Source organism: Petromyzon marinus, chromosome 72 (genome assembly GCF_048934315.1).
Source record: "Petromyzon marinus isolate PM22_M1 ecotype Great Lakes invasive population chromosome 72, UKy_Petmar_22M1.pri1.0, whole genome shotgun sequence".
Lineage (NCBI taxonomy): Eukaryota > Metazoa > Chordata > Hyperoartia > Petromyzontiformes > Petromyzontidae > Petromyzon > Petromyzon marinus.
In genome coordinates, this window is record NC_133738.1 from 8,922,244 (window position 1) to 8,945,354 (window position 23,111).

At 45.6% G+C, this 23,111-nt stretch overlaps 1 protein-coding gene across 5 annotated transcripts in view; it reads left to right on the forward strand.

Annotated features, from left to right (window-relative positions):
* The window catches only part of LOC116957289 (RING finger protein 17-like), a 126,342-nt gene that overhangs the window by 80,986 nt on the left and 22,245 nt on the right, over nt 1–23,111 (forward strand). For all 5 annotated transcript variants that reach the window (XM_032979346.2, XM_032979344.2, XM_032979342.2 and 2 more), the window contains exons 29-36: nt 349–439; nt 6,685–6,809; nt 6,933–7,144; nt 11,527–11,708; nt 12,227–12,346; nt 15,301–15,384; nt 15,789–15,908; nt 18,607–18,870. In XM_032979346.2, the coding sequence (XP_032835237.2) occupies nt 349–439; nt 6,685–6,809; nt 6,933–7,144; nt 11,527–11,708; nt 12,227–12,346; nt 15,301–15,384; nt 15,789–15,908; nt 18,607–18,870 (1,198 nt within the window). The remainder of the gene's footprint in view (nt 1–348; nt 440–6,684; nt 6,810–6,932; nt 7,145–11,526; nt 11,709–12,226; nt 12,347–15,300; nt 15,385–15,788; nt 15,909–18,606; nt 18,871–23,111) is intronic.

The following is a 23,111-nucleotide window of genomic DNA, read 5'->3' on the forward strand; positions in this document are numbered from 1 at the left end:
TGAGTGGTTTATTCAGCAGTGCTTTAGTCAAAGGTAAGTGTTGCATAGTGGATAGTCCTACCATGAAAACATTTAGCGGGATAGCCTGCACCTCCATATACCCCGCAGGGTCTTGTTATGTTTGTAAAATGTATACCCCGTGGGTTATATGCGGGAAAATACGGTAACTGTTTTAACATTAATTTTGGCTTCAGGGAAAATTCCACGAGTTATTAATTTGCCAATCTCAGGTGCGCGCAGTTAATCCGCAAATTGGAGAAACCGCACGCCGACAATCGAGAGGCCACTGTAGTAGAGTGAGTGCGTGTGTGTGTGTGTGTGCGTGCCTCTGACCGTCTCCTTTTCCAGGCCAACAGGCGGCAGCGCGGAATGGTCGGCCGGAGCGTGCGACTTCTTGTCCGATGCCATTTCTGAGAAATACTGCTACGTCAAGGAAATGGTATCGTTAAGCGTTTCTCAGACATTTCCTTGTTGTAAACTGTGAATTTATGTTTTTGTATCTGTACTGTGTCTTGGCTTGCATGTGTTATACATGGTGTATACATTCCTTATAACGGGGAGCGGGTAGTATAGCAGTTAGCGCGCCACGCTACGAACCTGGCGGATAGGGAGAGGATCACTCGGGATGAGTGAATCCAGAGTGCAGTAATATCTCGACGTACGAAGCAGATGCCTTCCTTGAGCTTCGTTAGTATGTATCAAAACTTCGTATATTGAATAACATATAACAGTACTATTGGGATGTTTGTATGTTGAACTTCTTTCGCACTGTACGTAGCCCACTGCTAGTCAGAGGTGTGGAGGAAGGACATCAAAGTAAACACAAAATTCAGTTCTAAAGAAATTAGTTTGTCAATCGAGATGATTTAAAAGTGCACAGCTCCAACGGCTTCCTAATATCGGAAGGACGAGTGTTCCGAATGGCTTGCAGAAGCGCATCTGGGCGCACGATGCGGTGACTGTCTTTGTTTCATGGCCAGCCAATAGCCGATGTGAGGATTACCGGAGTTCGCGTGTTGGTTTGTTTTTTAATGAGATCAGCTAGGTGTCGTGGTTCATTTGTGGTGACTACTTTGTGTGTAATGAGCAACCTTATGTATTAGTTCAGCAACCAGAAGCCAATGCAGCTCAGCGAGCACCGGACGGACATGGTCAGATATTGCAGTACCCGTCACGAAATTTGCCAGAAATTTTTTTTACACACTGCAGCTTAGTCATGTTTTTACCAGACATCTCGTCTAGTTGCGCATTGCAATAATCGAGCCTCGTCAATACTATGCTACACGCCACGGTGTTGGCTCAATAGTGGCCGAATGTGTTGTAGAGCCCTGATATGAAAATTGGTGGTCAAATGAGATATTGTGGTCGATTATGGTGGCAAGGTTCTTTAGATGAGTAGAAAACTGAATCCTGGAGTCTGCAACCATCACACCTGGTCCGCCCATTATTTTTTTCGTCCGAGACTGCGGATACGTTCTCAGCCTTTGTGACGAGCCATTTCATATGATAAACACTTAATAACTTATTCTTAGTTTTTTCGGTAAAGTCACGTTGAAGGGAAACAACAAAATAATAAAATATATAAAACAATAAAAAATTCTCACGACGTTTCGACCATAACTCAAACGGTCGTCTTCAGGTGTGTTGGTTTGCATTAATTTATTTTTAAACGGCGCATTTATTTATTTATAAAAAAAACGTTAGTGCCACGCGCAACGATTTGGCAGTTTATTTAGGACTAGTCCATCTATATTCTGAAAAGAGGAGGGGGGAGATGAAATTTTTGTCTTGGAAATGAGGTTCTTTGTAAGCCATCTGGCTTCCATGAGAGATTCGTTCATGAGGCTATCCACATATACAAGCACAGAGACAATTTCAACCGAGAAGATGGATTCTATCTTAGCAATCATTGGAAAGATTTGATAAACCATTTCAGGTCTTAATTGATTGTTCACGCTTACAGTGGCTTTCAGACAGCATACATTATAAAAAATGTCGTCTCCCCCCTCCTCTTTTCAGAATATAGATGGACTAGTCCTAAATAAACTGCCAAATCGTTGCGCGTGGCGCTAACGTTTTTTAAATAAATAAATGAGCCGTTTAAAAATACATTTATGCAAACCAACACACCTGAAGACGACCGTTTGAGTTATGGTCGAAACGTCGTGAGAATTTTTTAATTGTTTTATATATATTTTATTATTTTGTTGTTTCCCTTCAACGTGACTTTACTGAAAAAACTAAGAATATGAATTACTGCAGTCACGAAAGCTTTAAATCAAAACTTAATAACTTACCATTCATATTGAATAAATATATATTTTATGCTGTACAGTATTAAAATGTAAAACTAACATAAATATAAGAAACCGTGTACTGTGAAATATATTTACACTCACCAGTGTAGTCTTGGGTGCAGTCATAAGGTTGCATTGCCCACCAAACGCCACAGCTCCATTATGTAGTGCGTTGCTGCGTACTGATTGGCGGAGACGAATGTTAACAAACGTTCTGTGACTCATCGCGATGCGCAACGTTCGGAAAACATAATAAAAATTGTTTTTATTTTTTTCAGTATATTTTTTTATTATTTTACCTTTTTTAAAAATCCCTTAATATAATGAGAATAAAACCAAAGCTCATTGCAGGGACTCTCCTCTACTTACGAACGAGTTAGGTTCCATAGGTCTCCGTAATTCGATTTGTTCGTAAGTCCAACTTTACTCCTGTCGATTTCAAACATGTTGTACGGCATGTATATGTCAATTTTCAAAAGCGGCCGCAGATTTTTGCGTTACGGAATCTCAGGGTGACGCTGGGACTTCCTGGTCCTTCCACTCGGACTCTCATTCTCCTCGAGGGTATTTAAAACTAAACTATTTTTTGCTTTACCAGGTAAGGCCCACTGAGTTACTCTAGCTATTTTTCAGAAGCAATCTGGCCACAAATGATAACTCAACAAAGTAGCCTATCATGTGGAAATTTATAGCAGTAAAATACTCTAAAAGCATGTTTCTTAATGTGGAGGGAAAAACTAGAGGACCCGGAGAAAAATCCACGCGATCACGGAAGAGAGACATGCAAACTACAAATATACAACAGGCATCAGGTTCGGGATTGAACCCACGACCTCCTGAATACCAGGCCATGGAGTTAACATCTATCCACCACGAAGGTGTTGGTCGTGTTCATCGCTCACCTGTGAAAGGACGGCATCGACGTGTACCCAAGTCCAAGCCACCTCGAGGACACGATCGACACTGCAGTGACCACTCGCCGACAGTGCGAAAAGGTCAGATGCCTCCGAGCGGAGACAGCCAAAGTGCAAGGCACACCCTGGTAACCCCCCTGGACTATGTGACAGCGATGGTCGACGTGGTCCCCTTGGGCCAGGCTACCTATGAGGGCCACGTAGTGGTGCTTCCTGACAGCATGGGTAGAGACCCCTTGTGGGGGTGACTTGAGGAACTCTGTGAAGCTCTCCCAGCCGGTGAGACAGGAACCTCTTAGTGGATTGAGTCGTCCCTCTCTTGCAGGAGGGAGGGCATTCCCCCGCGGCTTCTTGAAGGAGCAACAGGCAGTGGTGGAGACAGGCGAGCCCGTTCAGGATGTAGAGCGTGCTACCAAAGCACAGAGCTTTCGCGGGGCAGATGGTCGCCAGAAGAACCGAAGGAGCAGTATCAATATATTAAAGTTCAGAGCTGTACAGATATCGCTGTAGCCTCTAGGAGCAATGGACAAAGGATTGTCTTGTTGAAGTGCTGCGACAACCTGATGGCACGGCCCTTCACGGTTTCAAAAACTGACACGCTCGCCTCTTTATCCTGGGCAGAGAGAGCCAGGGTGTGCCCTTGCTGGGCTTGCCAGCTTGCTGGGACCGACAATTCAGACAGCCGGTTTGGTTAAGCTGAGAAAGCCTGGATTCGGGCGAGCAGTAACTGCATCCCGAGGTTTTTCAGCCGGTTGCCAGGAAGATCGGGATTGCCCAGGATGGACTGGGTTTTGCCTCCACAAAGAAAATGCAAAATTAAGGAGCTTTGTCTCGAGATAGCCCCGGCAACGAAGTTGTGGTCAGAGGCGGGATTTCAGTGCTGGACGGGGGACGAAGGTTGCCAGGGGAAGACCTTTAGTTTATCAAAAGCAACAAGTATGACCAAATAACTTTGCATAGATTACTAAAAATGAAATATTACGTCACAAATCATTTTCATTAGAAAATAATTGCTTTTGATTGTTTCAGTTGGTGACACTGCGGGTGTCATTGCTGGCTGTGCTCAATGTGACACTGCGGGTGTCATTGCTGGCTGTGCTCGCTGTGACACTGCGGGTGTCATTGCTGGCTGTGCTCGCTGTGACACTGCGGGTGTTATTGCTGGCTGTGCTCGGTGTGACACTGCGGGTGTCATTGCTGGCTGTTGTTCAGTGTGACACTGTGGGTGTCATTGCTGGCTGTGCTCGGTGTGACACTGTGGGTGTCATTGTTGGTTGTGGCTCAGTGTGACACTGCGGGTGTCATTGCTGGCTGTGCTCGGTGTGACACTGCGGGTGTCATTGCTGGCTGTGGCTCAGTGTGACACTGTGGGTGTCGTTGCTGGCTGTGGCTCAGTGTGACACTGCGGGTGTCATTGCTGGTTGTGCTCGGTGTGACACTGCGGGTGTCATTGATGGCTGTGCTCAGTGTGACACTGTAGGTGTCATTGCTGGCTGTGGCTCAGTGTGACACTGTGGGTGTCATTGCTGGCTGTGGCTCAGTGTGACACTGTGGGTGTCATTGCTGGCTGTGCTTGCTGTGACACTGCGGGTGTCATTGCTGGCTGTGCTCGCTGTGACACTGCGGGTGTTATTGCTGGCTGTGCTCAGTGTGACACTGCGGGTGTCATTGCTGGTTGTGCTCAGTGTGACACTGCGGGTGTCATTGCTGGCTGTGCTCAATGTGACACTGCGGGTGTCATTGCTGGCTGTGCTCAATGTGACACTGTGGATGTCATTGCTGGTTGTGCTCGGTGTGACACTGCGGGTGTCATTGTTGGTTGTGGCTCAGTGTGACACTGTGGATGTCATTGCTGGTTGTGCTGGGGGTGACACTGTGGGTGTCATTGCTGGCTGTTGTTCAGTGTGACACTGTGGGTGTCGTTGCTGGCTGTGCTCGGTGTGACACTGTGGGTGTCATTGTTGGTTGTGGCTCAGTGTGACACTGCGGGTGTCATTGCTGACTGTGCTCAGTGTGACACTGTGGGTGTCATTGCTGGCTGTTGTTCAGTGTGACACTGTGGGTGTCATTGCTGGCTGTGCTCGGTGTGACACTGTGGGTGTCATTGTTGGTTGTGGCTCAGTGTGACACTGCGGGTGTCATTGCTGGCTGTGCTCGGTGTGACACTGTGGGTGTCATTGTTGGTTGTGGCTCAGTGTGACACTGTGGGTGTCATTGCTGGTTGTGCTCGGTGTGACACTGTGGGTGTCATTGTTGGTTGTGGCTCAGTGTGACACTGCGGGTGTCATTGCTGGCTGTGGCTCAGTGTGACACTGCGGGTGTCATTGCTAGTTGTGGCTCAGTGTGACACTGCGGGTGTCATTGCTGGCTGTGCTCATTGTGACACTGCGGGTGTCATTGCTGGCTGTGGCTCAGTGTGACACTGAGGGTGTCATTGCTGGCTGTGCTCAATGTGACACTGCGGGTGTCATTGCTGGCTGTGCTTAGCGTGACACTGCGGGTGTCATTGCTGGCTGTGCTCAGTGTGACACTGCGGGTGTCATTGCTGGCTGTGCTCAATGTGACACTGCGGGTGTCATTGCTGGCTGTGCTCAATGTGACACTGTGGATGTCATTGCTGGTTGTGCTCGGTGTGACACTGCGGGTGTCATTGTTGGTTGTGGCTCAGTGTGACACTGTGGATGTCATTGCTGGTTGTGCTGGGGGTGACACTGTGGGTGTCATTGCTGGCTGTGCATGGTGTGACACTGTGGGTGTCATTGCTGGCTGTGCTCGGTTGTGACACTGTGGTGTCATTGCTGGCTGTGCTTGGTGTGATACTGTGGGCGTCATTGCTGGCTGTGGCTCTGTGTGACACTGCGGGTGGCATTGCTGGCTGTACTCGGTGTGACACTGTGGGTGTCATTGCTGGCTGTGGCTCAGTGTGACACTGCGGGTGTCATTGCTGGCTGTGCTCAGTGTGACACTGTGGGTGTCATTGCTGGCTGTGCTCGGTGTGACACTGTGGGTGTCATTGATGGCTGTGCTCAGTGTGACACTGCGGGTGTCATTGCTGGCTGTGGCTCGGTGTGACACTGTGGGTGTCATTGCTGGCTGTGCTCAGTGTGACACTGTGGGTGTCATTGCTGGCTGTGCTCGGTGTGACACTGTGGGTGTCATTGCTGGCTGTGCTCAGTATGACACTGCGGGTGTCATTGCTGGCTGTGCTCGATGTGACACTGTGGGTGTCATTGCTGGCTGTGGCTCAGTGTGACACTGCGGGTGTCATTGTTGGTTGTGCTCAATGTGACACTGTGGGTGTCATTGCTAGTTGTGGCTCAGTGTGACACTGCGGGTGTCATTGCTGGCTGTGCTCGGTGTGACACTGCGGGTGTCATTGTTGGTTGTGCTCGGTGTGACACTGCGGGTGTCATTGCTGGCTGTGCTCGCTGTGACACTGCGGGTGTCATTGCTCGGTGTGGCTCGCTGTGCAGGGGGAGATGGAGAGGGATGACCCCCTGCCTGTGCAACTCACCTGCCGAATGGCGGGAGATAAAGACCACCTGCGAGACATCGGCAACTTGCTGGTACTTCAGGGGCTGGCCTTCCACGTCAAAAGGTAGTACAACTCGCAGGGATTTTCATCACCTGTATTTGCCACTTAGTAATCCCCCTTGAGTGATGGTGGGGAAGAGGATAGCGAGTTGTCCTATCCTTCGTGGGTTTTCCCGCTTTTGTGCAGGCCGATCGCAGATCCAGGAGTGGTGCACAGGAGGATGGGCGAGGACATCGTCGCAGCGTGCGTCAAGGAGATGTCCCGCATGGTGGTTCCACCCCAGCAGTGGGCCGGTGTCCCCTACCTAGCGCCCGAACTCCCGGCCAGCGACACGTTCAGCCTGGTGGTGTCGCACGTGAGCGCCAGCGGCCGCATCTACGGACACCTGGCTTCAAATGGTGAGGACGCGGAGGTTTTGCACACGGTGTGCAATTTGACGACGGATTCATGAAGGGGCTCATACTCTTTGGGTCTTTCGGTCAAGTCACGTACATAGAAAATAATAGATCACGACATTTCGATTGCAACACAAGCAATCGTCCTCAGATGAGAGAGAGAGAGCTGCTGAGACAAGGTCTTATATAGGCCAGGGGAGGGTGCATCAAGGTGGGTGGAGCTAGCGATGGTCCAACCACAGAGGCTGGGGCAGTGGACACCCAGCCTGTCAATACAAAGACATCCATCCTAGTAATGAAACTCAGAGAGTCGGTTAACATCGGTAGAAAGGATGGAAACATCATAGCAAGTTAAGACTTTACCTGGTTAATCATGTCCTTCCAATGATTGCTTAATTTGTACCATCTTGTCGGTTGAAGTTGTCTGTTTATATATCTGGATGGCTTCATTAACAAATCTTTGATGATAGCCAGTGAGTTTGCAGAGTACTTTCGTCGTGGAAAAATCATTATTGTGAGCCCACAGCGTTAAAACAATGATCAGCCACGGCCGAGGTATTGGTCCTGCCATGTTTCAGATCCGCCTTGTGTTCACTAACACGGTCCGAAACATGTCGTTTATTTTCCCCAATGTAACTTCTGCCGCAGACACAACTTAGTTTGTAGACACCGGGGTATTGCATGTCGGGATCCCATCCTTCACAGATGGGATCAGATCACGAATTTTATGTGCTGTGTTGAATCGAACCTGTATCTTGTGTTTTGCCATGATTTTGCAAATCTTTTTGGTGACCCCTGCTCTGTATGTCAAGGTGATGGTTTTGATTTGGTTCTCAGATGGGTTTTTTTTCCCCACGGTTGGGGGGTGACAGTTTTGCGGATTATCCGGTCCGAATATCCATTCATCTTGAGGGCTTGATGTACGTGCTCCAGTTCACTGGCTAGGTGGTGCTGGTCGTAGATGCAACGGGGCCCTACGGTGTAGGGTTTTGATGAGGGAATTGTTCCGGGCTGGACGGTGGTGGGAGTCAGGTTTTAGATAGGCATCCGTGTGGGTGACTTTCCCGTAGACAGAATGTCCCAATGAGCCATCTGGTCTCTTTTCGATTAAAACATCCAAGAATGGTAACTTGCCATTCTTTTCCACTTCCATGGTGAATTTGATGGCTGGGTGTATGGAATTTGTGGTTGAAGAATTGGTTTAGTGCTGGCGGGCCATGTGGCCAGATGACGAACGTGTCATCTATGTATCTCTTCCACAAGGAAGTATGTAGGGTGGATGCCTGGACGGCATCTGTCTCAAATTTTTTAATGAAAACATTGGCTACCACTGGCGATAAGGGAGAACCCATTGCGGTACCTTCATCTTGTTTGTAGAATGTACCATTCCAGGTGAAGTAAGTGTTGGTATGACAGTGTCTCACCAGGGTTGGTACATCAGCATTCAGTCCTTGTTGGACCAAATCTTCAATGATTGCAATGGGCCAGTTTTGTAGGTGGGTGAGTCAGTGGAAGAGATGCTAGGATGGAGCGGTGTACCTTCTTTATGGATTTTTTGTAAGCCATAAAATCTGGGTGGTCTAGCAGCAGAGGATTTTATAGAGAGCCGCTTGGTTGGTTCGATTAAATATGTCGAATCAGTGATATTGTTGGTTTTCATAACCAGGCGGTTAGTAGGATCTCTGATTTTGGTATAGCTTCCATCATTGAGTAGGTCCTGAATTGTGTTATTTAACGTGGTTTTATCCATGATGTCGGCTGAAAGGATGACTGTCTCTCTTTTTCAGTTAAGCAAGCTCAAAACGCTCATCCTTGCTGATGTTGCTCATGGGTTTCTTAGCGTTTTTGAGGATTGCAGTGATTTCCGATCTCGCCACATCTGCAGGAATGTGTCCCCCAAACCCTTAAGGTCTACGTCGACCTGGGCAATGATATCATCAACTGGGATGTGTTTAGGGGTGAGTGCGAAATGCAACCCTTTAGCTAGTACCGATTTTTGGCTGTCAGAAATTGGGCTGTTACTTTGATAACAAAAGTGTGGATCAGGCTTATTCTTCGACAGGAGGCTCAATTCGGAAATCAGGTTAACTTTACATCGGGCTGACATTAAGACGGCTGAAGAAGCTATCATGTTATCTACATGGTCCCAATCAGATGTAGACATGTTGTCTGTCAATGCTAAGTGTGATTGTAAGAGAGTCTTGTCTCTAAACTATCGAATTCAAATTGTAGCAATCTTATTCTCTTTGAGATCAGGGCTAGGCTGGCTCTGAACAAGATCCGTTTAGCATTAGGAGAAGTGACAGCAGCAGATGAGTGTGAAAACCATCTGTGAGGACCCAATCAAAACCATCACCTTGCCATACATAGCAGGGGTCACCAAAAATATTTCCAAAATCATGAACAAACACAAGATCCAGGTTCGATTCAACACAGTACATAAAATTCGTGATCTGATCCCATCCGTGAAGGATGTCATTCCTGACTTACAGTACCCCGGGGTTTACAAATTGAGTTGTACCTGCGGTGATTGCTATATCGGGGAGACAAAGCGACATGTCTCTGACCGAATTCGCGAGCACAAATCAGATTTGAAACACGGCAGAACGAATTCTTCTGCCGTAGCTGATCACTGCCTCAACAATACCTACTTTACTTGGAATGGCTCCTTCTACAAACAAAATGAGGGTACCCCCATGGGATTCCCCTTGTCACCAGTGATAGCCAATATTTTCATGGAGAAATTCGAATCAGACGCCATCCAGACTTCCACCCTCAGACCTTCCCTGTGGAAGAGATATGTGGATGACACTTTCGTCATTTGGCCACATGGCCTCCCAGCTCTGAACCTTTTCCTACACATCAATGCCAGACATCCCGCCATCAAATTCACCATGGAAGTGGAGAAAGATGGCAAGTTACCATTTCTTAGATGTTCTGTTTGAGAGGAGACCTGATGGCTCATTGGGGCATTCTGTCTACAGGAAACCCACCCACACAGATTCCTACTTGAAACCTGATTCCCACCACCACCCAGCCCAAAATAATTATCTCATCAAAACTTTATACCATAGGGCTCATTGCATTTCGGACCAACACCACCTGACCAGTGAATTAAAACATGTACACCTGGCCCTCAAAAGGAATGGATACTCTGACCGTACCATCCGCCAAGCTGTTTCTCCCTCCATACAGAAACAACCACTTGATACTCGGTCAAAACCATCACACTACCATACATAGCAGGCGTTACTAAAAAGATTTCCAAAATTCTAAACAAACACAAGATCCAGGTCCGGTTCAATACAGTACACAAAATTCGTGATCTGATCCTATCCGTGAAGGATTTCATTCCTGACTTATAGTACTCCGGGGTTTACAAATTGAGTTGTACCTGCGGTGATTGCTATATCGGGGAGACAAAGCGACATGTCTCTGACCGAATTCGCGAGCACAAATCAGATTTGAAACACGGCAAAACGAATTCTTCTGCTGTAGCTGATCACTGTTACAACGCTGTGGGTGATCACGATATAATTTTCTCCGATACCAAGGTTCTTTGCAAACCCACGGGTTTTTATCAGAGATTTGTTCACGAGGCAATTCAGATCTACAAACAGACACAATTTCAACCGAGAAGATGGTTTCAAATTAAGCAACCATTGGAAAGATGTTCTAAATCGAACCAAACATTAAACTAATTTTCAATGGTACAGTATATTTTTCAAGTAGTGGTACCCCAAACTTTCGCAGCTCTTAAAAATTCCTTTTTCACACCATCAATAGGTAAGCTCCCCCTCCCCCCCGCGCCAACCGGCATGTTCACCCGCATGTACACCACCTCTACACCGTTCATCATGCTAAGTCGGCCAATCAAATGCTAATATTTATGCTAATTCCTTTGTCAAGGCACCTTGTGTCCTCGCACACAGCTTAAAGGTCGCGGTCTGAGCGTGGCTGTGTTTCACTCCAGCGCTGTCCTCGAGACAGCCTGGTCCCTTCACCTGATGAAGGCTGCTTGTGTTGTGGCCGAAACGTCGTGATTTTTGTTGTTTTATTTTTTACCTACCTGACTTTACCGAATAGAACCAAAGAGTATGGATCCTTGCAGTCACGAAAGCTTTAAATCTAGAATGGATTGATGTTGATTGGCGTGGCTCTGCTGCTGTCCACTTGGTGGATCGATTCTTCTGCGCAGGAGCAATGAAGTGTTCTCAATGAGCACGTGCCATCAATCGGTTGATGGTTACTTTTTGGCATAGATATCCGTGGAAAATGGATATTTTTCAATTATCTGCGGCCATCCTCCTTGTCATTAGTGCGGATTAATCGAGAGTCTACTGTACTCTTTGCCACTTAATGTTTCCTAATTTTTGTTGGGTCAGATGCGGTCCTGCAGAAGCTGATGGAATCCATGGATTTGGAGTGTGGCAGCAGCAGCAACAAGAACAGCAGCCTTTCTGGACTTGTGGATGTGCCTTTTTTCTTGGGCCAGCCATGCGTCGTTCAGCTGTCGGGAGGCTGGTACCGGGGCCAGATTCTCAATGTGCAAACAAACTCCGTGCAGGTGGGCGCTGCATGCACCAAGGCAAAGCCACTTGAGTAATGATGCACGTGGCTTGCCTAGAGCTGGATTAACCTTAATGTAGAAAATGACCGGGCAAAAGAAGCGATCGATATTGTGGCAAGATCTTAACCGAGGGCGTTGTGGTGGCGAGATGTTAACTCCCTCGCCTGGTATACAGGAGGTTGTGGGTTCGATCCCGACTCTGACAATGGCTGTTTTATGTTTGGAATTTGTGTCTCTCTCCCTCTGGTCGCGTGGATTTTTCTCCGGGTCCTCCTGTTTTTCCCTCCACATTTAGAATCAACATCACACGTTTACATTTCTACGTGATAAGCCACTTGAGCAGTGTCTCTCATTTGTTGACACTGCTCAAGTGCCTGGGCTGCTCTTCTTATGAATGAACTCTGCGATGTGATGATCCGTTCTTGTTGTTGTTGATGTTCACGCTGACTGGTAAAGGCGAGTGCGTGCATGTGTCTGCGTGTGGTGCGTTCGTGTGGTCTGTGTGTGTGTGCCAGGTGCGTTACGTCGATCACGGGGGTGAGGACGAGGTGGAGCCTGGCGCCGTGCATGTGACCGACCGTTTCACGCACGTGCCCCCGCTCTGCCTTGAGTGCGTGCTGAGCTCCCCGCATCTGGTAGGGGCTCTCTCTCACTCACCTGCATCTGCACGAAACCCCCACATGCCCAGGGAAGCACACACAAGGCTCGCATGCATTCTGTTTACACATTATTATTATGCTTATCATTGAATTTATATATTCATAAACAGCCTCGCTTAGAAGTTGTCAACACTTTTGTAGGAGGGTCATGCCAATTTTTTTAATGAGGTGGGTTGATGTTGCTTCTGTGGTACAGATGCAGGTGATGATTATCATCAGGGCATCTGGTGCAGATACAGGGCTGCTGAATCTAACAACTTTAGGAGCATCGCTCTTCCTAGTGTGCCGGGAAAGATCCTGGCAAGGGTTATTCAACATTGTCGTGCCAGACACGCTGAGGAAAGGCTTTCGGAGCCCCAATGTGGTTTCAGACCAGGACGGTCCTGCACGGATGCCATATTTTCTGTCTGTTTGCTACAGCAGAGGTGTAGAGAATTCCAACAAGACGTACATCTCTGCTTTATTGACCTGGTCAAGGCCTATGATACCATCAATAGGCCAGGGCTTTCAGAATCTCTGACTCTCTGCTTACAATCAGTAAGGGTCTTCATGATGGTGGGCAGGCCCAGTCTTCATGATGGTGGCCAGGAGTCAGAACCATTCCCTGTTCACCTTGGGGTGTGACAGGGATGTTATTTGGCTCCCACATTATTTAACATCATCTTTGACCACGTAGTTACAGAAGCTTTCCCTGGCTGTACCGGAGGAATCTCCATGTGGTACAGATACAACTGGAGGCTGATCGATACCCAGGTGCGGTCGAGGGATGCCTCCCTATTTGTCAACCATGTTGTATATCTTCTTTGGTTCTTTCGGTAAAGTCACGTAGAATGAGAATAAAATAATAAAATAAGAAAATAAAATTATCACGACGTTTCGGTCACAACACAAGTAGCCGTCCTCAGGTGAAGAAACAGGACTGTCCAGAAGACAGCGCTTGAGTGAACCATGTCAAGCTTGACAGCGTCTTTTAAGCTGTGTAGGAGGAACAGAGAGCCTTGACAAAGGAGCATGTAACTGGGAGATTAGCATGATGTTGGAGTGAGGGATTAGCACCACGGAGAGCGAACGAGCTAGGACTGGAGGAGGGGGGAGGGGAGTTCACATATAAATTAGCATGTAACTGGGGGATCAGCATGATGTTGGTGTGAGGGATTAGCACCAGGGAGAACGACAAGCTCGGACCGGGGGAGGGGGGGAGAGGAGTTTACATATAAATTAGCATGTAACTGGGGGATTAGCGTTGGTGTGAGGGAGAGATGAGCACCACGGAGAGAAAAAAATGGTGGTTTTTCCCATCTCCTCAACAACCAGCACCATGTTGTATATGCTGATGATCTGGTGATTGCTACTCACTCAGAGGAGGAGTTGGAGGTGCTACTGCTGAACCTGGAGTGTACCGCTAAGAGGTGGAGTCTTTTCATCAGCTCCACCAAAACTAAGCACCTGCCTGGGTATTTTCTGCCACTAAACACTCCACCCCCTCAGCTCCCCATTGGTGATGGAGCAGTTGTGGAGAGAGTTGAGAGTTTTCCATACCTGGGCAGTGTGCTTATGACCAGCTCCGATTTGACAGTAGAGGTCTCACTCCGAATCAGTCGGGCAGCATTCTATTTTCATCAGCTGCGCAATGCTTTGTGGAAGCTACCTAGTTTGTCACTGCGCACAAAGCTTTGAGTCTTCTCGGCCACAGTCATGCCCTCCTTTCTCAACGCTTGTGAAACATGGACCCCTCTAATGGAACATCTGCACCGGTTAGAAACATTTAGGCTGGCATGCCTACGATCCATCCTCGACTTAACTAGACTGGATTGTGTGAGGAGATCACATCCTTGAAAGATCTGGACACATAGCCATCGCTGATTGGCTGAGGGCATGGCTTAGCCCCACTTACGAGCACTCTGATTGGCTGAAATTGGCGCCTGCGTACATAACATAAACATGTTGCTGTTAGTCAACAATGTTAACGTTAGTTGAAACCATATAAGTCCTGACTTAGAGCTTTCGTGACTGCAGGAATTCATATTCTTTGGGTCTTTCAGTAAAGTCACGTAGATAGGTTGAAAGAATATAACCAAAAACTACGAGGTTTCGATCACACAAGCGATCGTCATCAGGAGGAAAAAAAAATGATCCAAACGTCGTAGTTATTTTCTTTCAACATATCTACGTGACTTGACCGAAAGATCCAAAGAACATGTGAGTCCTATTGGAGGCGAAATGTTAACCGCAAAGCACGTTAACTGATGTCACCATTAACCGAGGAATTACTCTACCAGTTAAACTGTGCGCTTTGGCTTATGGGGGTAAACCGGAAAACCCGAAGGAAACCCATACAGGACAGGGGTAGAGAGAGAGAGAGAATATACAAACTCCACACATGGAGAGGTGCCCAATTTGGGAATGGAACCCCCCACCCAGGTGCTTGCTGTGAAGTACACACAAGTGTGTTACTACTGGTTTATACCCTGCCGCCCAAAAGTAGTTCCCATTGCCAACGCTTAAATTTAGACTTGGTATATTCAATTGGTATATATGGAAGGTGGTGGTAGGTGGAAGCTATCTCTAGCTGTGCAGATGCAGCCTTTCTGAGTGAAAATGGATTATTAACTGTCTACTGAAGTCTTTTGCATTCGAGTACAATATCTATTTTTCTTGTCACACTTGTTCCGGTGACCATTGGGTATATATGCACAGAGGTACATGTGATATATTTTATTTTGAAAGCCTTTACAGTGCAGTATATCAAATTAGAATGCTGTATTTATAATGTGTACGAGCAACAAGTTAATACTTTCACCATAGTATGTTTTTTAAGGACAGCAAAATTAAAGTAAAATATTCACATTCAGAGTCCCCGTATTTTTCGTGACGATACTGCTAAGATTTGTTGGTTACTGCAGGCTGCTGTTCTGACTATATACTTCCAGGATGAAGGCGACGCACAGAAGGACGAGGTGGTTGAATACCTCTCCAGAATGCTCTGTGGACAAACAGTGAGCATGACACTGAAGGTACTTTGAAGGAAAATGAGCGGTCTTCACGGTGGCATCCATGTGCCTGTACACGCAAACGGATCGGGAGAATTGTCCACAACACCATTCATCACGATGGACGTGGCCTCTTTGCAGCCAACTGCATTTCCCAGGTTGCAGCGTTGACTTTGTTTACAATCAGCAAAGATTCCAGTAAACATGGTCGCAAGTGCACAAGACAAAGATCCCCTGTGTAGGCTTAACACACTGTTGGGGCAAGTGCTGTTAACGACCATCTATGAAGGCTGGCACGGCCATCACCACACCCGGCCGCTTTTGTCTCCCTCTCGGCGATGTTTAACACACCGTACCAGGTACTCATTTGAGTACTGGTTGAGATAATCGTCACTGGTGTTGGTCGTAAGTGGGATTTTAACTTGCAGGTGCCCTGCAGTGAAGCATCACTGCCCCTCCAAGTGGACGTCTACACAGAGCAGCAGGGCTCCCTAGAGGCTCTTTTGGTATTGGCTGAGCCTCTCGACGGGGAGCAGTGCAGCTCACAGGTCTATACAGTAGCACCAACAACAACACTGTTAGGGCTTTAGACCACATTAGTTTACTACTTAACATAGTCCGTGAGCCCAGACCGGATATTTTTCACTTGTTGGCACCGCCTTTGGTGGCATCACTTTAGTGGTTTAAATTTCTTTGTAGCCAAAAGAAAGTGAGTTATCACCATGTGAAATGCAACTCAACTCCATGTGGGTTGATTGGTTCATATTCGTTCCGTAATTTTGTTGAATGCTTTTGGTTAGGGGCCATCAACTATCTTTTGAAGAGTTGGGGTATGAAATCGTAAAGTAACAACGAGATTTCGATTTAAAGCTTTCGTGACTGCAAGGATTCATCTTCTTTGGTTCTTTCGGTAAAGTCACGTAGAATGAGAATAAAATAATAAATTGATAAAATAAAATAACACAATCATATTCTCACGACGTTTCGGCCACAACACAAGTGGCATTCATCAGGTGAAGGGGACGAGACTGTCTGGAGGACAGCGCTGGAGTGAGAAAGCCACGCTGAGATCACGACCTTTAAGCTGTGTGAGAAGAAACAAAGCGCATTGACAAAGGAATTAGCATATAATTTAGCATTGAAATGGCTGAGTGATTAGCTTGTGACTTGTCACTGAAAGGCTATGTTAAAGTTAAAGCATACACATCCGCAAAGGCACCCCTTGACAAAGGAATTAGCATAGAATTTAGCATTGAAATAGCTAAGTTAAAGTATACACATCCGCAGAGGCACTCCTTGACAAAGGAATTAGCATAGAATTTAGCATTGAAATGGCTAAGTGATTAGCTTGTAACTGGTCACAGAAAGAAGAGGTACGTGGATGACACCTTTGTCATCTGGCCATATGGCCAGCCTGCTCTAGACCAATTCTGCGACCACATCAATTCCATACACCCAGCCATCAGATTTACCATGGAGGTCGAAAAAGATGGCAAACTACCCTCTTTGGATGTCTTAATTAAAAGGAGACATGATGGTTCAATGAGCCACTCTGTCTACAGGAAAGCTACCCATACAGATGCTTACTTGAAACCGGATTCCCACCACCATCCATCCCAGAAGAACTCCCTCATCATAGAGCCCAATGCATTTCCGACCAGGAACACATTACCAGTGAACTCAAGCACGTACACCAGGCTCTCAGGGCTAATGGTTACTCCGACTACACAATCCGCAAAGCCATCACTCCAGTCATGAAGAAGGATCCTCTTGTGGAGCCACTCAAAACCATCACCTTACCCTACATTGCAGGGGTCACTAAAAAGATCTCCAAAATCCTGAATAAACACAAGATCCAGGTCCGATTCAACACAGTACATAAAATCCGTGATCTAGTTCCATCTCTAAAAGATGCTGTTCCAGACATACAGTACCCGGGCGTTTACAAACTAAAGTGCCTCTGTGGTAGTAGCTACATTGGAGAAACCAAACGACATATCTCGGACCGCATCCGCGAACATAAAGCAGATGAAACACGGTAGAACGAACTCCTCTGCCGTGGCAGATCACTGTTATAATTCAGTGGCCTCACATGACATTGACTTCTCCAAGACGGAGGTTCTTTGCAAACCAACCGGCTACCATGAGAGATTCGTTCATGAGGCCATTCACATATACAAGCACAGAGACAATTTCTGGCTTAGTAACCATTGGAAAGATGTTTTAAACCATTTCCGTTCTTAATTGTATTTTACGATGACCTTCAGACCGCAGCTCTTTCGCTGGCATTGACTCTTAATACCTCTCACACCACGGTTAATGGTATGGTTTACAACATGGAGTATAACAGCGCCTCGCAGCTGTCTCTCTCTCCCTCCTCTGTTCCGACCATGGATGAACTCGTCCGTCTGAACGGGACCCGTAGCTATCCGTGTTGCTAAAGTTGAGGGTAAGAATCCACCCATTTTTTCGCCATATAGCATTGTGATATATAACGACTTATTGTTGGTAGCTTAGCTGATTGGAGAATATAGAGTTTATTGATAACATTGAGGTAATTTATATTTTAGTATTTTTATTGGTTCACTATATAGTATTCATTATATATTGTATTGTATACCCAGTTACTGTGAATAGCTCAGATGTGTAGGCCTTAACTTGAACATAGCCATTTCTGTGACCAGTCACAAGCTAATCACTCAGTTATTTCAATGCTAAATTCGCCTAGTTATTTCAATGCTAAATTCTCCTGTTTGATTTGTACTAGGTGCATCGGTGAATGTATATGCTCTGACTTTAACATAGCTATTTCTGTGACCAGTTACAAGCTAATCACTTAGCTATTTCAATGCTAAATTCTATGCTAATTCCTTTGTCAAGGGGTGCCTTTGCGGATGTGTATACTTTAACATAGCCTTTTCTGTGACCAGTCACAAGCTAATCACTCAGCCATTTCAATGCTAAATTATATGCTAATTCCTTTGTCAAGGCGCTTTGTTTCTTCTCACACAGCTTAAAGGTCGTGATCTCAGCGTGGCTTTCTCACTCCAGCGCTGTCCTCCAGACAGTCTCGTCCCCTTCACCTGATGAAGGCCGCTTGTGTTGTGGCCGAAACGTCGTGAGAATATTATTGTGTTATTTTATTTTATCAATTTATTATTTTATTCTCATTCTACGTGACTTTACCGAAAGAACCAAAGAAGATGATAACGAGATCTTAAACGCCGTGTCACTTGACATTCTCAGGGGCAGGGGCCCATGGAAGGCGAGAGAAAGCCAACGAGCACCGAAGGCCAGATCCAAGTGAGAGAAGTGCCTCACTTCTTCGAGAGCGTGGTGGTTCATGCTCTTCAAGTGGATGACTCAGGAGAGGAGAAGGGCGCAGGTCTGGGCGCTCTTGGCGAATGGGGGGAGGAGGAAGATGAAGAAGATATGGCGGCTACGGAGAGGCCAGGGGGGAGCGGTGATCAAGATGAGCAGGAGGAAGATGTCATGTGGGATGAGCCCCTGGTATGTTTTTACAAATTATTAACACAACTGTTGGTTATTTTTGTTAAGTTCACATGCTATTTGAACAATAATATGGCGTATTTTCCCATATATAGCCCGCATACGCATATAGCCCGCATACGCATATAACCCGCAGACGCATATACCCCGCAAAAATAGCGTTTTGTGTTAAACAAATTTCAAATATCCCGCACCTCCATACAGTGAGGGAAAAAAGTATTTGATCCCCTGCTGATTTTGTACGTTTGCCCACTGAAAAATAAATTATCAGTCTATAATTTTAATGGTAGGTTTATTTGAACAGTGAGACAGAATAACAACAAAATCCAGAAAAACGCATGTCAAAAATGTTATAAATTGATTTGCATTTTAATGAGGGAAATACGTATTTGACCCCTCTGCAAAACATGACTTAGTACTTGGTGGCAAAACCCTTGTTGGCAATCACAGAGGTCAGACGTTTCTTGTAGTTGGCCACCAGGTTTGCTCACATCTCAGGAGGGATTTTGACCCACTCCTCTTTGCAGATCTTCTCCAAGTCATTAAGGTTTCGAGGCTGACGTTTGGCAACTCGAACCTTCAGCTCCCTCCACAGATTGTCTATGGGATTAAGGTCTGGAGACTGGCTAGGCCACTCCAGGACCTTAATGTGTTTCTTCTTGAGCCACTCCTTTGTTGCCTTGGCCGTGTGTTTTGGGTCATTATCATGCTGGAATACCCATCCACGACCCATTTTCAATGCCCTGGCTGAGGGAAGGAGGTTCTCACCCACGATTTGACGGTACATGGCCCCATCCATCGTCCCTTTGATGCGGTGAAGTTGTCCTGTCCCCTTAGCAGAAAAACACCCCCAAAGCATAATGTTTCCACCTCCATATTTGACGGTGGGGATGGTGTTCTTGGGGTCATAGGCAGCATTCCTCCTCCTCCAAACACGGCGAGTTGAGTTGATGCCAAAGAGCTCCATTTTGGTCTCATCTGACCACAACACTTTCACCCAGTTATCCTCTGAATCATTCAGATGTTCATTGGCAAACTTCAGAGGGGCATTTATATGTGCATTCTTAAGCAGGGGGACCTTGCGGGCGCTGCAGGATTTCAGTCCTTCACGGCGCAGTGTGTTACCAATTGTTTTCTTGGTGAATATGGTCCCAGCTGCCTTGGGATCATTGACAAGATCCTCCCGTGTAGTTTTGGGCTGATTCCTCACCGTTCTCATGATCATTGCAACTCCACGAGGTGAGATCTTGCATGGAGCCCCAGGCCGAGGGAGATTGACAGTTCTTTTGTGTTTCTTCCATTTGCAAATAATCGCACCAACTGTTGTCACCTTCTCACCAAGCTGCTTGGCAATGGTCTTGTAGCCCATTCCAGCCTTGTGTAGGTCTACAATTTTGTCCCTGACATCCTTGGAGAGCTCTTTGGTCTTGGCCATGGTGGAGAGTTTGGAATCTGATTGATTGATTGCTTCTGTGGACAGGTGTCTTTTATACAGGTAACAAGCTGAGATTAGGAGCACTCCCTTTATGAGTGTGCTCCTAATCTCAGCTAGTTACCTGTATAAAAGACACCTGGGAGCCAGAAATCTTTCTGATTGAGAGGGGGTCAAATACTTATTTCCCTCATTAAAATGCAAATCAATTTAAAACATTTTTGACATGCATTTTTCTGGAATTTTTTGTTCTTATTCTGTCTCTCACTGTTAAAATAAACCTACCATTAAAATTATAGACTGATCATTTCTTTGTCAGTGGGCAAACGTACAAAATCAGCAGGGGATAAAATAAAGTTTTCCCTCACTGTATACCCCGCATGCATTCATATCTTTAGCATCGTTACCGCAGCTTAATTCCATCTTATTAATACGAAGTTTACATTTGTAATACATTCCACTATCAATTGTTTTCATTAAAATGATAACGTGCACATAGAATTTTGATTTAAAGCTTTCGTGACTGCAGGGATTCATATTCTTGGTTCTTTCGGTAAAGTCATGTAGAAGGGAAACAATAAAATATGAAAAATATAAAACAATTAAATTCTCACGACGTTTTTTTTTCTTGCTGTGGTTTTCACACCTGTGCTTTTCACACCTGATGATGACTGCTTGTGTTGCAGTCGAAACGTCGTGAGAATATTATTGTTTTATATTTTTATTATGTTGTTTCCCTTCTACGTGACTTTACCGAAAGAACCAAGAATATGTGCACAAAGAAAATAAACTAACCGGAAACGAGTGAACTTAAAACAGTAAATAAGTAACAAAAGTAAATATATTGTTGGTTCTTTCGGTAAAGTCACGTAGAAGCCATCTGGCTACCATAGATTCGTCCATGAGGCTATCCACATATACAAACACAGACAATTTCAACCGAGAAGATGGATTCTGGTTTGGCAATCATTGGAAGGATTTGATAAACCATTTCGGGTCTTAATTGATTGTTCACGCTTTCGGTGGCTTTAAGACCGCATCCATTATTTTCGTCTCCCCCCTCCTCTTTTCCGAACATAGATGGACTCGTCCATCTGAATAACTGCCAAATCGCTCTCTGTGGTGTTAACGTTAAAAAAGCCACCTTTTTCAAATTTTATTGCTGTGTTTTCACACCTGATGATGATTGCTTGTGTTGCAGTCGAAATGTCGTGAATTTTTTTAAATATTTTTATTATTTTGTTTCCCTTCTACGTGACTTTACCGAAGGAACCAACAATATGAATCCCTGCAGTCACGAAAGCTTTAAATAAAAAAAGTTAATGTAATAAGTAACATAACTGGTAGATAAGTACAGTTTTAGCACTGGTAGATTGCGCGCTGCGCAGACAATAGCAGCACTGCGGTAATACCGTTGCCTCGCCCCCCCCCCCCCCAGCTCTCCCGTCACTACCGCAGACCTTGCTCTGCAACCACCCCCCCACCTCTCCCTCCCCCCAGCTCTCCCGTCGCCTGTAAACAAAGTGCGCCCACTTAAAACATTGTCGTTTCATTGTACAAACAATTAGAATCATTTAAAACGTGATAACGTGCAATTTTAGTGTGAGTGGTTTATTCAGCAGTGCTTTAGTCAAAGGTAAGTGTTGCATAGTGGATAGTCCTACCATGAAAAAATGTAAACGAGTCATGACATGTCACACGTGTAAAATATTTTTGGGATAGCCCGCACCTCCATATACCCCGCAGGGTCTTGTTTTGTTTGTAAAAAGTGGTATACTCCGTGGGTTATATGCGGGAAAATACGGTATTCTCTTTACAAATGTTGTTGGTTTTAAGGGAGTCTAAATATTTTAACTGCATATTGCAAATTATTTTTTCATGGTTCAATTATTAATAAGCTCAAGGGTATGGCCCAGTAATTTTGATTACTTATTTGTCCTATATGCACCCTCACTTTTTGTGTGTGGGTTTTTACTTCACATACGTGTACTGGCTCATTGGCAACAGCACAAATTTACAGCAAAATAACTGAACACATTTGTCAATAACACTGTGGCCTTAAACTAAAAATATATATCTAATTGGTGATGTTTCAAGCAGTAGCTCATCTTCATAGCACATGGCGTATTGTTATGTTTGTGGTAATGGATCACTGGCTATGCAGATGCAGTATCACCAAATAATTTCTGTATCTTTATAACACAAGAGGCTGGGGAAAGATGTGTCTGATGCAATCAAGCTGGAGGATAGATTGTCAGAATGCAGCTTTGCACCACTTTTACCCCTTTTCATTGGAAAATCCAAGCTAGTCCGCACTTGGGCATTACGGTATGCTTGGTTTATCCACTGGTTAAATACTGAGCCAAGCCGGAACCAATCAATGCTAAGCCATCTGAATCTGGCTCGTGACCTAGTCAGGCCAGGTGCTGGGCTGATAATAGTGAAAATGCATCTGACATCACACACAGTCCATAATAAAGGTTTTTGAGATCGCGTTATTTATAAATGTGTCGTAACCCTCCACCACCCGACACGGCCAAACAGTAAAAAATGTGTCACGTTTCCAAAGGACAAATAGTTCACTACTTTAGCCCACCGGTGTGTTGAAGAGTGAATCAACATCATTTTAAATTTTAGTAACCCTAATGATACAGTGAATTTTTACGTGATTTCTCTATTCACAAAGGTTCCAGTGAACGAGTCGCTTAAATTACTTGATACACTAGCAAAGAATACAGGTTTACCAAAACATATCCCGAAACTAGCTGATCATTGTTTAAATAACACTTCTTATGGAGAGGTGATTTAT